The sequence below is a fragment of the Littorina saxatilis genome, linkage group LG10 (genome assembly GCF_037325665.1).
Source record: "Littorina saxatilis isolate snail1 linkage group LG10, US_GU_Lsax_2.0, whole genome shotgun sequence".
In the NCBI taxonomy this organism is placed as follows: domain Eukaryota; kingdom Metazoa; phylum Mollusca; class Gastropoda; order Littorinimorpha; family Littorinidae; genus Littorina; species Littorina saxatilis.
The window spans coordinates 6,078,094-6,092,517 of NC_090254.1; the positions used below are offsets into that span (position 1 = coordinate 6,078,094).

At 42.4% G+C, this 14,424-nt stretch overlaps 2 protein-coding genes across 2 annotated transcripts in view; one reads left to right on the top strand and one right to left on the bottom strand.

Annotated features, from left to right (window-relative positions):
* The window catches only part of LOC138978029 (uncharacterized), a 135,675-nt gene that overhangs the window by 31,221 nt on the left and 90,030 nt on the right, over window positions 1-14,424 (top strand). The gene's annotated exons all lie outside the window — the stretch shown is intronic.
* The window catches only part of LOC138978025 (uncharacterized), a 33,089-nt gene that overhangs the window by 6,152 nt on the left and 12,513 nt on the right, over window positions 1-14,424 (bottom strand). Inside the window, exons 5-8 of the mRNA XM_070350643.1 lie at window positions 12,611-12,854; window positions 11,005-11,277; window positions 9,828-10,065; window positions 4,587-4,680 (exon numbers count right to left, since the gene is read on the bottom strand). Of these exons, the coding sequence (XP_070206744.1) occupies window positions 4,587-4,680; window positions 9,828-10,065; window positions 11,005-11,277; window positions 12,611-12,854 (849 nt within the window). The remainder of the gene's footprint in view (window positions 1-4,586; window positions 4,681-9,827; window positions 10,066-11,004; window positions 11,278-12,610; window positions 12,855-14,424) is intronic.

Genomic DNA, 14,424 nt, shown 5'->3' on the forward strand with positions numbered 1-14,424 from the left:
ACGTTTTCAGATGTTCTGGTTGGCTCACGTAAGTGTAGCCTATGCGATGATAAACTTTGTCTGTCTGTGCGTGCGTGCGTGCGTGCGTGCGTGCGTGTGTGTGTGATAGAAACTTTAACATTTCCGAGTCTATGGATAAAGCTCGCATAAGAAGATTACGTCTCAGTGAAAAGTGTTTGACGTGTGTGATAGAAACTATTTGAAGACGTGACATTATGACGTAAGAGGGTTGGACGTCACGCAAAGGAATTACTGAAAGTCTCGGTCATTGTTATTGTGAGCGGGCCGAGACTAATTGGCAGATCCAGGGTCTCCCTTTCTTGCACAGTTTTACCTAGATGCTTACTGTGTGTGTGTGTGTGTGTGTGTGTGTGTGTGTGTGTGTGTGTGTGTGTGTGTATGTGTGACAGAGTGATTGAGTTTGTGTTACTGTTTGTCGATTTCTTACGTGAGCCTTGAAGGCTTCGCCTCTTGTTTTGATGTAAGTGTACAACCATTCACATTTTGTTTATTATTATTACTTCAACGATGTGTGATGACGCGCCCACTGCAAGGTACATATTAATTTGAACACATGCTGTTTGTGTATAGTAGAACTACTATTGAACAGCAAGTAACCATGACCCAACACTTGCTCGTGTCCACAGCATCATCGTGGCATCATTATTTCAAACAAAATTCGAGCAAAAGAGATATGGAATATACGTTCACAAATCAGTGAGTACATATTCAACAGCACTGGCATATAATCCGGAAATATGTGATACATTGACAGTCGCTTTCATTTTGTTTCTTATTGTACCAACACGTGTTTATACTTACATCAAAGTGCGCTAAGAGATTTTTTTTAGAGCAAATAAAGAAAATGAATTATTGAACGAAGCGCGTAGCGCTGACTTTAATTATTATTATCGAGATTTGCTCTGTAAATCTCTTTGCGCACTGTGATTGTTTCAATAACGATAATGTCAGTTACCACAAGATATTAGTACGTTTGACCAGGCACATTTTTTTCTGCGGGCGTTTGGATAACTTTGTGGACAGTTCGACAAAGATCTACTTTTCTTGTGTGTGTGCTGGCGTTGCAATCCCTTTCACTTGCAAACAAAACTTTTACCTTATTTTCATTTCTTTGTTGAATTCCTGTGTATCTGTAAACTACAACGTGCAATACAGACTTGATTTACTTTCGGAAGAAAAATGCGCTATTATTATTTGCGATTCTGGCCATTTCACATGACCAACGGTCGGGTAATGCAGCTTCTCGCGACCTTGAACCCTAAACCTTGATGCAAATTTCGGGAGTGTCGGCTGCTTTGAACACCGACCCGCAGTTATTTACGATTTGATGACCCTCTGCACATTTCATCGATAAGCAATTAACAGTATGAGTTAGTGTACATAGTTATGCTTAATTTAGGCGTGAGCATACAGTTTTACTTTTATATTTAATATTTGATTAATTTGCGGTAGCAAAACACTTACTAAACGGTTCTATGCTCCCAAGAAATGAACTCCCCCACCCCTCCCAGCAACTACTGAGTGACGACTCCTGGAATGAAACTAACAAACCTGTTCGAAGCTCAATTGCAACACATACATTTGGCATGTTATTACTCGTGCTGCATCTGCACTTATCCGGCACGGTTGGCCTAGTGGTAAGGCGTCCGCCCCGTGATCGGAAGGTCGTGGGTTCGAACCCCGGCCGGGTCATACCTAAGACTTTCTTCTTCTTCTTCTTGGCGTTCGCAGAGGTTACACGATCAATCCAGCACTGGTGATAAATGTTGTTGTTTTCTCCAACTCCTGTCGACTGCCGTATAGTTTGGTCTGCAATGGAATTGGTGACGGCCACACTTCTTTTCGTTCCTCATCTAGTAAGGGACATCGCTGTAAGATGTGTTCCGCTGTTTGGTCTTCTTGACCGCAGGCACAGGTTGGTGATGGCGCCAGCTTGAACTTTCGGTTCATGTGAGCATTGAGCCTGTTGTGGCCAGTACGCAGCCTGATTAGGTTGACTTGCTGCTCTCTGGACATTGTGTGGTAGTCATCTCTGTTTGTCCTTGGCCTCATCAATGCCTTGATGATTGTCTTCTGCTCACTAAAGCTGACACTGTTTTCAGGTTGGTCTTCCACGGCTCCTTCTTTCGCCAGCTCACCTGCCCTTTCATTTCCTGGTATCCCACAGTGTGCTGGTATCCACAGGAGGACAACTCTTCTGGTTTGTCTGACCAGCTGTAATGCTTTGGCCAGCTGTGGGAGTTTGTCGTTCTCTAGGGCCTGAAGGACTGAAAGGGCGTTGGAGAGGAAGACAACTTGGTAGCAAGGGTCTGCGGAGTCCTGAACCGAGGAGGCGGCCTTCATGAGAGCTTCTGCTTCTGCTTTATAGTTTGTGCAGTGTTTGCCAGTGGCAACGCTGGATGTAGCTGTATGTCCCCCAGGGAACTGGATCAGAATGCCAGCACCTCCATTGAGCACGGCGTTAGTTGCTGATCCATCGGTGTATACATGGATCCACGCCTCTTTTGGGTACTGTTCGTCGATCAGGGCTAAGGTGAGTGCCTGTCGAGCTGTGTCATTCTGATCTTCTCCTGAGGTAACATGGAACACTGGTGCAGATCTGGATGCCTGGTTTCTCTGTTGCCTTGGGGGTTTCCTCTTCTTCTTGAGTCAGAGGTAGAGTGTTCTGTGGGAGGACTTCCCTGTACTGTCGAGAAAGTCTCTTGCTCTCGTGTACAAAACTGCTCCGTTTGAGCCGGTTCTTGGTGAGGTTGCTCAGTCTGTGCTTCATGGGGTGGTCGGGTAGGCACTTGAGTTTCTCGGCCTGTACCATAGTCTTGGCTTCTCTTCTCTGACAGAGGGGTTGGATGGTGGTAAGCTTCTCCATTTCCTTGATGGGCGTGGATTTCATTGCACCAGTGATGAGTCGGAGGGCCTGGTTTTGCACACTGTCGAGGGTCTGCAGGTTTGTCTTGGCTGAGGTTGACCACGCTGTGGAGCCGTACTCGAGGTGGTGTCTGATTGTTCCCTGGTATACTGTCTTCAGTATCTTCTCGTTCGCTCCCCAGGTGGTACCTGCCAGCTTCCTGAGTATGGTTAGCTTGCGCCGGGCCTTCGTCTCTGCCTGTGCTATGTGTGGTTTCCAGGTCTGCCGTCTATCAAAGGTGACACCAAGGTACGTTGCTTCTTCATCCTCTCTCAGAGGAGTTCCACCAAGCCTAATGGTTCCGGCTTTCTGCTTTGGCGACAGAGTGAATAGGGTGGTGGAGAATTTCTCCTTGTTGATGGAGACACACCAATCTTCTGCCCATGCGTTCAGCCTATCTGCCGCTTGCTGCATTCTGTAGGTGGCAGTACTTGCGTGCTCCTCCTTGCACCAGATTACAAGGTCGTCTGCGTAGAGAGCAGCTTTGATCCCCTTGGGCATCTCAGACACCAGCTCGTCGATGAAGAGAAGGAAGAGTGAGGGGGAGAGGACTCCGCCCTGAGGGACGCCATGACGAAGGAGGAACTTGTTGCTTTTGGTCTGGTCGACGTTAACTCTTGCCCTGCGGTTATAGAGGTAGGAGCGAATCCACTGGTACATGTTGCTGGACACGCCTTTCCTCAGCAGTTTTACAAGGAGTCCATCTTTCCAGACCTTGTCAAAGGCCTTCTGAAGATCTATCCATACATAAGACTTTAAAATTGGCAATCTAGTGGCTGCTCCGCCTGGCGTCTGGCATTATGGGGTTAGTGCTGGGACTGGTTGGTCCGGTGTCAGAATAATGTGACTGGGTGAGACATGAAGCCTGTGCTGCGACTTCTGTCTTGTGTGTGGCGCACGTTATATTGTCAAAGCAGCACCGCCCTGATATGGGGCCCTTCGTGGTCGGCTGGGCGTTAAGCAAACAAACAAACAAACAAATCTGCACTTATCCGGGAGGCTGTGATACTAAGTTTAATATGGTAAGAGTGTTCTGAACTCTCCACGTGTTTGATTCCCATAGTTGTGGCCTTGAAATATGAGAAATACATTCATTTGCTGAGCTCATACAGTCGCGTGTCGTCTGCTAAGTATGACAAAGTCGATCAAATCATTCGACTTCCAAATGCTGGTTCAGCTTGTATTTTATCGGCATAACATTTGTGTTGTGTGTTAGCCGCTCGGAATTTGATATTAAATTCATCATTTGGTAATGTGGAGACGATAAGCTACATGTCACCTAAATGAAGAATGAGAAGAATCTTCTCAGGTGGAAAGAAGGGGCACATGCGTAAGAATACGCTCTATAGTGATTGTTAAATTAGCGCACTCAGTTTTAAGCGCATTGCCATTGTTCAATGCATTTCAGAGCTGAAAAGCCAACCTAATGTTGGTGGCACTTGAAATTAATGCCACTTGATTTCAAATCTCTTAGCATTCCAGAACAATTTTAATTTGTTTTTAATTTTTCAACTTGTTCTTTCTTTTGTTAACTCATAGATTTCGCGTAAATAACAGAATGTTTCGTTTCATGAATTCATTGCTTTGACACATCATTATAAGCAGTGTGGAACGCAAACTTCTCACCAAGATGAACTAATAGACAGAGCAACACACGTACCTTGAGGTCAAAGGCGTCTTCTTCCACTGCCGCCCTGAGTAGTACATCTCGAGGTGAGCTTGTGTTTTTGGTCACAGTAGAACGAAGGGTAACTCTGCACAAACAAATCTTCTCAAGTTAAATCATTCATATTCGACTGTACACAGCTAATACATGTACATCTGTCTATCTCTCTCTCATTTATCATCATGTAAGTTATTGAGACATGACAGTGCGTTAAGAGATTTGCTCAATAAATCTCTTTGCGCACTGTGATAGTGTCAATAACGATATTGTCAGTAACACAAAAGCAGAAAAAAAGTTTGACAACGCACATTTTGCTAAGCGCATTTGGATAACTTTGTGGACAGGTCGTGTTGGACCTACTTTTTTGTGTGCTGTCTCAAGTTCGTCGTGCTTTCAGTCACTCTTAACTTATTTTCATTTCCAGTAAATTCCAGTGTAGCTTTAAAGGCACAGTACACCTCCCGTAAACCATCACAGATACTGTCAGGCTTTTACACACAGTACAGACACACTTTCGTTGAAACACTCACCGCTTGAGAACATCCTAGGTGCCCTACGTAAAGAGCGAGCAATTTTCAAAGAATTAATTTTGCGGATTGTCTCAGTAGACAATCGGACCGTGGTGCGTTTTGGCGCTAGACCTAACTTTTAAAATCTAAATAATAAAAAACGCTCGCGCTGGACCCTTCAGACTGGCTCGCTCCCCCAGTATGAACGTTTTTGTCTTGTGCACGTTTAAGACCAAGTGATTGATCTGTGTGAATTACAGGCATTCCCTTTGCTATATAAATACATTGCATGCGAGCCGAGGATGTGCGTGGTGACTGGCCTTACTTTTTTTATTTGATGACAGTGAAAATGCACACACACATTCACACACACACACACACACACACACACACACACACACACACACACACACACACACACACACACACACACACACACACTCTCTCTCCCTCACTCCCTCTCTCTCTTCTTCTCTCTCTCTTTCTTACACACACACACACACACACACACACACACACAAACACACACACACACAAACACACACACACGAGTACAGACTCATGCACGCGCACACACACACACAAACACACACACACACACACAAAAACACTCACACACAAACACACACACACACACACACACACACACACACACACACACACACAAACAATAACACTAACACATGTGCAAAAAATGAACACACACACACACCGCGCGAGAGAAAAAGACGTCAAAGACTTTTGACCGTGACGTAATCTTTTTATGACGCTATATTTCGTCAATGTGTGACGAGTTCGGCTGTTCTATCAGACTGCCTGGCTGGCTGTGGCTCCGCGAAATCCTCCCACCGCCAAGTCGGTTTTTTTTGTGGTTTATTTCGCATTTAGGTCCCAGGTAACATTAGGAAGTTTTAATACGATCAATCGGACCTATTATCAAGTTAGTGTATCAACTTTTGAACGAACTGCACCCAGTAGTTTCCCAGCAATAAGCTGTTAAGTGGAGAAAGACAGACACACACACACACACACACACACACACACACACACACACACACACACACACACACACGATTAAAGTCTGCTGAGCCCTTGTACTAGCGTACTCGGGGATAAATTGACAGCTTGTTACACAAACATTCTTAAATCATAAAAGAATTCTTTTTTCATCAAGACAAGATCAGTACAATTCGAAGTTTTGAAAGTTTGAAAAAAGAGAAGCCCGGAAGCAGGGTCACGCAAGGTCGTGGTTCTCGTAGCAGACGACGGTTATGCCTATCGCCAGTTCCTCTGAACAGTCAAAAGCCATCGCTAGAGTTCGTGTGAATCGCAGCCGTTTGTTGCGTTTAGATTCAGAGGTACATAATAACGTGTTATTGCAGATAAGCTTACAGCGAGTCGCATTGAAATCACAAACGTACGACTACATTGTGAAAAAAAGGAAACTGGACCAAACGGGTTCACGATGGCTCAGGGGTAAGATAAACCACGCAAAAATAAAATCTTTGAAAATTGCTCGCTCTTTACGTAGGGCACCTAGGATGTTCTCAAGCGGTGAGTGTTTAAATGAAAATGGTGTTTGTATTGTGTGTAAAAGCCTGACAGTATCTGTGATGGTTTACGGGAGGCTTACTGTGCCTTTAAGCTAAAACATGCAGTACTTTCATTCTAACTCGAAGAAAGAACTGTTCGCTTAGTTATATGCGATCTGAAACCTTCGCGCTTTGCACGACTGGTGAATAATTGAATATGGCTTCTCGGGTCTGTGCAGAGTGACGCCCCCTGATTTGACTCTTATAGGCCCGTTTTGCTCATTTTCAAAATAAATTTGGTATGTTTCTTGTGTTGTATCTACACTCATCGGAGAGGCTGGTACTAAATATGCACGGTGATAATGATTTGAACCCTGCACGTATTCTATCACCATAGTTGTTTCCTTCACATTTACCCAAAATGTTAATTTGCTGAGTGATTGAAAACCCGTTTTATGTCGTCTGCTAGGGCAAAGTCGATCGAACCAGTCGACTGACAAATGCTATCAGAATAACATTGACTTGTGCTTTTCTGTTAAGCATATACGGAAGTTAAGGACCATACATCTTTTGTAAATGCGGTGACGATAAGCTACATGTCACCATAATATAGAGGATGAGATGAAACTTCTCAAATCAAAAGAAGGGACCACAGGCGCATGAATACGCTTTCAGTGGTTGTTAGCGCCCTCCACGTGTGCGCTAACAGTTTTAATGCATGGTCATGAGCCAGTCGGCAGTTTCACATCAGTCATGTGACAGCTCTAATAATTTCTTAGAGCACTGTGATTGTTTCAATAACGATAAAGATATTAATTGTCAGTAAACAAAAGAAAACAGGACGTTTAACGAGGCACATTTCTTTGCGAGCGTTTGGATAATTTTGCGGACAGGTCGAGTGTGATCTACGTTTTGTTTTGTGCGACAGATGCAAATGTCAGGGTTATCGGATGTTTTGAACACTGACCAGTTACTAACGATTTAATAACTCACTACACGTTTTATTAATCAGAAATAAACGGTATGAGCTATAGTTATGCTTAATTTACTTGTGATCATACGCTTTTTCTTTATATTTCATAGTTGCAAAATACGTACCAGACGTTTTCATAAACACTTCCCAAGCAACTGAGTAATGATCCCTGATATGAAGCTGACTAGGTCATGCTTGGATTATTTCCAAAAAATAAACTTGGCATGTTATTTCTTGTGTTGTATGTAAATCATTGGGGAGGCTGGTGCTAAGTTTACACGGTAAGAATGTTTTGAAACCTTCTCGTTTTCTATTCCCGTAGTTGTTGTATTGACATTTGCGAAGACCGTTCATTTTTTGAGCCGATACAGTCCCGTTCCATGCTATCGTCGGCCCCCCGCGGGTAAGGGGGAGTCCCATATTGGTTGGGACGAGAAAGAATTTACCCGATGCTCCCCAGCATGTCGTAAGAGGCGACTAACGGATTCTGTTTCTCCTTTTACCCTTGTTAAGTGTTTCTTGTATAGAATATAGTCAATGTTTGTAAAGATTTTAGTCAAGCAGTATGTAAGAAATGTTAAGTCCTTTGCACTGGAAACTTGCATTCTCCCAGTAAGGTAATATATTGTACTACGTTGCAAGCCCCTGGAGCAAATTTTTGATTAGTGCTTTTGTGAACAAGAAACAATTGACAAGTGGCTCTATCCCATCTCCCCCCTTCCCTCCGTCGCAATACAACCTTGAATGGTTGAAAACGACGTTAAACACCAAATAAAGTAAAGTAAAGTAAATGCTATCGTCGTCTGCTATCGTTAACAGAGTTGATCGAATCAACTGCTAGTCTAGCTCGAAATCTGTCGGAATAACAATGACTGGTGCTTCTCTGTTAAACACAGGGTATTTAAGGCTGAACCATCTTTTGGTAATGCAGAGACGATAAGCTAAAACGAACAATGAGAAACATCTTCTCAAATCCAAAGAAGGGTCACAGGCGCATGAATACACTCTCAGTGAATGTTAGCGCTCCCCAAGATCTGCTTAGAACCCAAAACACGTGTTTGAACCCAAGTTGCGTGCCGCCTCTGACCTTAAGCAACGGTAACACATTCCAGAATTAAGTTATTGAAAAAAAGTTGTTGTCACTATAAAGAGCATACATTTGACTCTGTCAAATTACAGCAATTGTGACTACTGGTTAGTGGGAAACGCGTTTCTTATTAAGATAACAAAATGCAACCATCAAAAATGCTAATAACTACATCTGTTAACCGAATCACTTTATATTTGGGGGACAAACACTTCGGACTAATCACTATGCCTGACCCTTCCACAAAGTAGATCAAATAATCTGACATTTTGCAATTTTAAAAGTTTACAAATTCGGCAATTGACTCAACAGAACGAGGTTGTATATTGAGCGGTAGCAATTCTTACCTGATTTAAACCCTCCAGATATTTACCTTTTGGATTATCTGTATGTCTGAGTATACACAACCACCCCTTTCACCCCCTAAAATCTTCGATGACCTGAAAAAAGCAGTTACAGCTAGGTTCAGGGCAATCCCCAGAAAGCTTTCGTGCCATTTACAATTTCGGAGGTGTGATTTGGAACACATTTTTGAAAAAAGGTAAATGTCGGACCATATTTTACCTACAGATTCGCAACTTTGTAGATTGGTCATGGACGAACTGAAGTTCATGCACAACAACTACGAACATATTTGCTAAATTCAAATAACTGGAAACATTTTTCTCGCATGTAATAGTTGCAAAGTTTTGCCTGTGTGATTTTTTTGTCGATTTTTCATTTGGCCCTTCCGTTTTTGTCTGGTCGATTTTGAGGGTTCTCTTATTTGAGCAGCGGTCACGTGATCCCTGTAAAAGAAATATTTAATCTAAAAGGTGATTCCGATAGTAAAGTGAACGGCCTTAACTGGCATATAAAGTTTCAATAAAATGACACGGGAATAATTGTTTTAATTTGGGTGAGAAATGTGTTGCAATGATTGTTTGGCCAAGTTTAGTTAAATTCTGCCGGGCTTCAACGCGCGTGTTGTGCCAGATATAACTTGCGTACATTGAAGCTAAATCACATGCAGTTTGATGCTATGAGTATGCAATTGTGACAGAAACCTTCTCCCTGTTCTCCTGGGTGTATATTACTACAGGTGCCAATCATTACTCAACAAACATCAACGTTGCTCGCTGTCTTAAAACTTACGGTACTTGTTCCAATACAACAATGGTCGTGATGGAATTGGAAAAGTCGCCGTCACATGTGCCAGTCACTTGAGCATTGCTGCACGCGCTATCCGTGCAAAGGCCAGGCCACTCTTGGTTCTCCCGTACGATTATGGCGTGAATCCCTGTCTCCACTTGATTCTCAGTCACGTGGGTGCACACTGTCAGCAGCACGTACTTCAGTGTCATGTTGATATCGAGTTTAACATTGTCGAAATCTGTCCAACATACACACACACAACACAAACAACCCAATGTTAACAATCAAATTGTAACAGTAAAATAAGTTGTACATAGGAAAAAAAAAGCGAATGATTATAGCAAATAAACAATGGCGACTGCACGTGAGAGCGAACAACAAAAAGACCAAAAGCACTGTGCATAGTTTAAAAGAACTCCTAGGTGTGATGACACCTTACCTGGTCTGACAGTTATTTCTGCCTTTTAAATATTACTACGCTTTTGAGTCAGAATGCTATTACACAGCTACCAAACTTACATTTATCATTTTAAACACAACGTGACAAGTTTAAGGTTTTCACCTGAAAAAAGCTAATACGGAGGAAGAGTAAAACAACAAAACACATCCTGTGTTGTGGTTTGTTTCTCCATACTGACCGACCGAAAGTCACGTGTAAGCGACGTAAGCATGCATGCGCGTAGCAAAGTCGTAATAAAGTGACGCTCCTCTTTTTCAAGGACACATTTCAAGGTCAGTCGATTATTCGAAGTTGGCAACCAGCGGTAAGTAGAATTGTTTGATAGTGCCGGAAACATCGTCACAGTGCTAGAGCTGATTTTAAAAGCTGAGTAAAAAAAACCAACCACCTGGTTTTACAACGTTCTGGGCAGGTAAACAGGAGTAACATCTCACCAACGTGCTTCTCGTTGCTACTGCAATGTTTATTGTCCACAGTTTTGTTTCCTCACAGTTTTCAGTTTACACGTGGGCACTAATATGCTAGAGTTTCCTTTGTATGCGGATTCCGGTATAAATTATTTCACAAAAACATATCACAGAACAAGTAATTGACTGAACGCAATTCCATGAACAAATATTATTTGCATTCGTTTATGCAAAAAAAGAGAGAGATTTTAGCATATCGATAAAGTGCACGAATAAATAGTGCTCTGCGACGTCTATTTATATAACTCACCTGCCACGTGACTGGTGAACGCTGTGATTGGCTGCACCCAGTCCAGCTGACACGTGACCATAATCCCATCGTGCTGTCTGCTCACTTGACCAGAGGGGAACGTCAGTTGTGTCACGCCGTAGTCTCCTGTTGCTAAGGGGACGTCCCCTAGCAACCAGACAAGCCGTCCTGCCGGGGATCCCAGATAGTCAGCGGTACAGACACACGGCACCACGCCAGTCTCTGGTATGTAGTTCAGCTCAGTGCAGTTGTGGGTCGGTTGGCTGGGTCTAGCTTTAGTACAAAAACAAGTCGCGTAAGGCGAAAATACAACATTTAGTCAAGCTCAGTCAAACTCACAGAATGAAACTGAACGCATTGCATTGTTTCCGCAAGACCGTACACTCGTAGCATCGTCTGTCCACCCCTCGTGGCAAAGGCAGTGAAATTAACAATACAGAAAAGCGCGGTAGCGGTTGCGCTGAGGAGGATAGCGAGCTTTTCTATATCTCTATTCTTTTTAACTCTCTGAACGTGTTTTTAATCCAAACATATCATATCTATATGTTTTTGGAATCAGGAACGGACAAGGAATAAGATGAAATTGTTTTTAAATCGATTTCGGAAATTTTAATCATAATTTTTATATTTTTAATTTTTAGAGCTTGTTTTTAATCCGAATATAACATAATTATAAGTTTTTAGAATCAGAAAATGATGAAAAATACGATAAACGTATTCTTGGGTCGTTTTATAAAAAAAAATAATTTTAATTACAATTTTCAGATTTTTAATGACCAAAGTCATGAATTAAATTTTAAGCCTCCAACTTAGTCCAAGCTGAAATGCAATACCAAAGTCCGGCCTTTGTCGAAGATTGCTTTGCCAAAATGTCAATCAATTTTATTGAAAAATGAGGGTGTGACAGTGCCGCCTCAACTTTTACAAAATGCCGGATATGACGTCATCAAAGACATTATCGAAACAAAAAAAAAACACGTCCGGGGATATCATTCCCAGAAACTCTCATGTCAAATTTAATAAAGATCGGTCCAGTAGTTTAGTCTGAATCGCTCTGCACACACACACAGACAGACAGACACACACACACACACACATACACCACGACCCTCGTCTCGATTTCCCCCGCTATGTTAAAACATTTAGTCAAAACTTGACTAAATGTAATGACCAAAGATCAGAAATCAGCCGGTTTGGTGTGGCTAGGATAAACACGACATACTATTGTACATTAATCTTCGTACTTTTAACACCGGCACTCCCAACAGATACATACACAGATACAAAAACATACTCATACGCATTCACGAACACACACACACACACACACACACACACACACACACACACACACACACACACACACACACACACACACACACACACACACGCATTCACGCACATACATACACATACGCATCCACATACATACACAGACACAGACACAGACGCACACAGACACAGACGCACACACAGACGCATACACAGACACATACACACACACACACACACACACACACACACACACACACACACACACACACACACACACAGAGAAATGCATCCCCTCTTTTACACACACTTACAAAAGCACACATTTACTTACTGATATTAACCGTGTAGTCAACGTCAAATGCGGTGCTTGAAAAAGTGCTGTAAAAGACATGAACAACCAGACTTGTGTAGTTTCCCGGTGAAGGTGATAGTGGCCAGGAGTGTGCCAGACGGCCCCTGTAGTACAGCTTGCTGTCCGTGCTGTCTGTGTAGGGCGTCAGCACGTCACGATACGAGAGGAGACCATATAGTGAGTAGATCCCCCGGTCTGTTGGTATTGCTCGTTTGCGAGGTACCTGAAACACGGTTATTCGGTTTTATCGTGCAAGCTACACAAATTGTTATATTAAAAGAAGAAGAACATATGTTTCCTTGAAGTATACCTAATAGGATTTGCACGTTCTTAAAGTAAAGGCAGATTTGTATTAGTTAGGTCTTCATAATTTGCGTACCAGATAAAATAATAAAATACAAGCCCTTGTCCGGGCCCCTGGACCGGTTTTGCAAAATGGAGGTCAAACGTTATTCCTGTGATATACAGGCTCCCCTTTTCAGTATCTTATGCACATGCATTCACAATAATCGTTTTCACCTCAGACAACATCTGTACCGGTTCAAGTGTGCAAACCCTTGGATAGCTTCGGTGTTTGTGTGACATGTATTATGTCAGTACGAGATACACGAATAAGGTAGTACGACATCGGTGACAAGAAATGACCTGCATGTTTGTAGAGGGCTGGAAAGGGGGAAACATTTGATTAATTTAAAGTAGTATTTTTGAAGAAATAATTAACTAGAAGAAAGTAAGGATTATAGTAAATATAACTTAAATTAGGTATACTTTTGACGTACTTATTATGTTCTTATTCACATTGAAAAACATGTGTGTATTGCGAGATAATTTCGAAAAAACATGTGTCAGGCGTGTCGCAAACGGACAATATTCCTTGCTTAAAGGCACAGTAAGCCTCCTGTAAACCATCACAGATACTGTCATGCTTTTACACACAGTACAAACACCCTTCCATTTGAACACTCACCGCTTGAGAACATCCTAGGTGCCCTCCGTAAAGTGCGAGAAATTTTCAAAGAATTTATTTTTGCGTGGTTTATCTTACCCCTGAGCCATCGTGAACCCGTGTGATCCAGTTTCCCTTTTTCCCAATGCAGTCGTCAGTTAGTAATTTGAATGCGACTCGCTGTGAGCTTATCTGCAATAGCACGTTATTATGTACCTCTGACTATGCACGAAACAAACGGCTGTGGTTCACAAGAACTCTCGCGATGGCTTTTGACTGTTCAGAGGAACTGGCGATAGGCATAAACCGTCGTCTGCTACGAGAACTATACACGACTTGCGTGACCCTGCTTCCGGGCGTTTCTTTTTTCAAACTTTCAAAACTTCGAATTGTACTGATCTTGTCTTGATGAAAAAAGAATTCTTTTATGATTTAAGGATGTTTGTGTAACAAGCTGTCAATTTATTATTTAGATTTTAAAAGTTAGGTCTAGCGCCAAAACGGTCCGATTCACGGTCTACTAAGACAATCCGCAAAATTAATTCTTTGAAAATTGCTCGCTCTTTACGTAGGGCACCTAGGATGTTCCCGTTTGGTGAGCGTTCAAATGGAAGGGTGTTTGTACTGTGTGTAAAAGCCTGACAGTATATGTGATGGTTTACGGGAGGCGCACTGTGCCTTTAAGGGCAAATCCAAAAACAAAGAGACTGCCAACGTTCCAAAATTCAGAATAAAATACCTAGAAAGGTAGGTTGTTAATTGGAACGTTTGTTATTGAATGTATTGTTTTGTCAATAACAAACGTTCCAACAATCTACCTTTCTTGTTTTTATTGACTCACATGCGA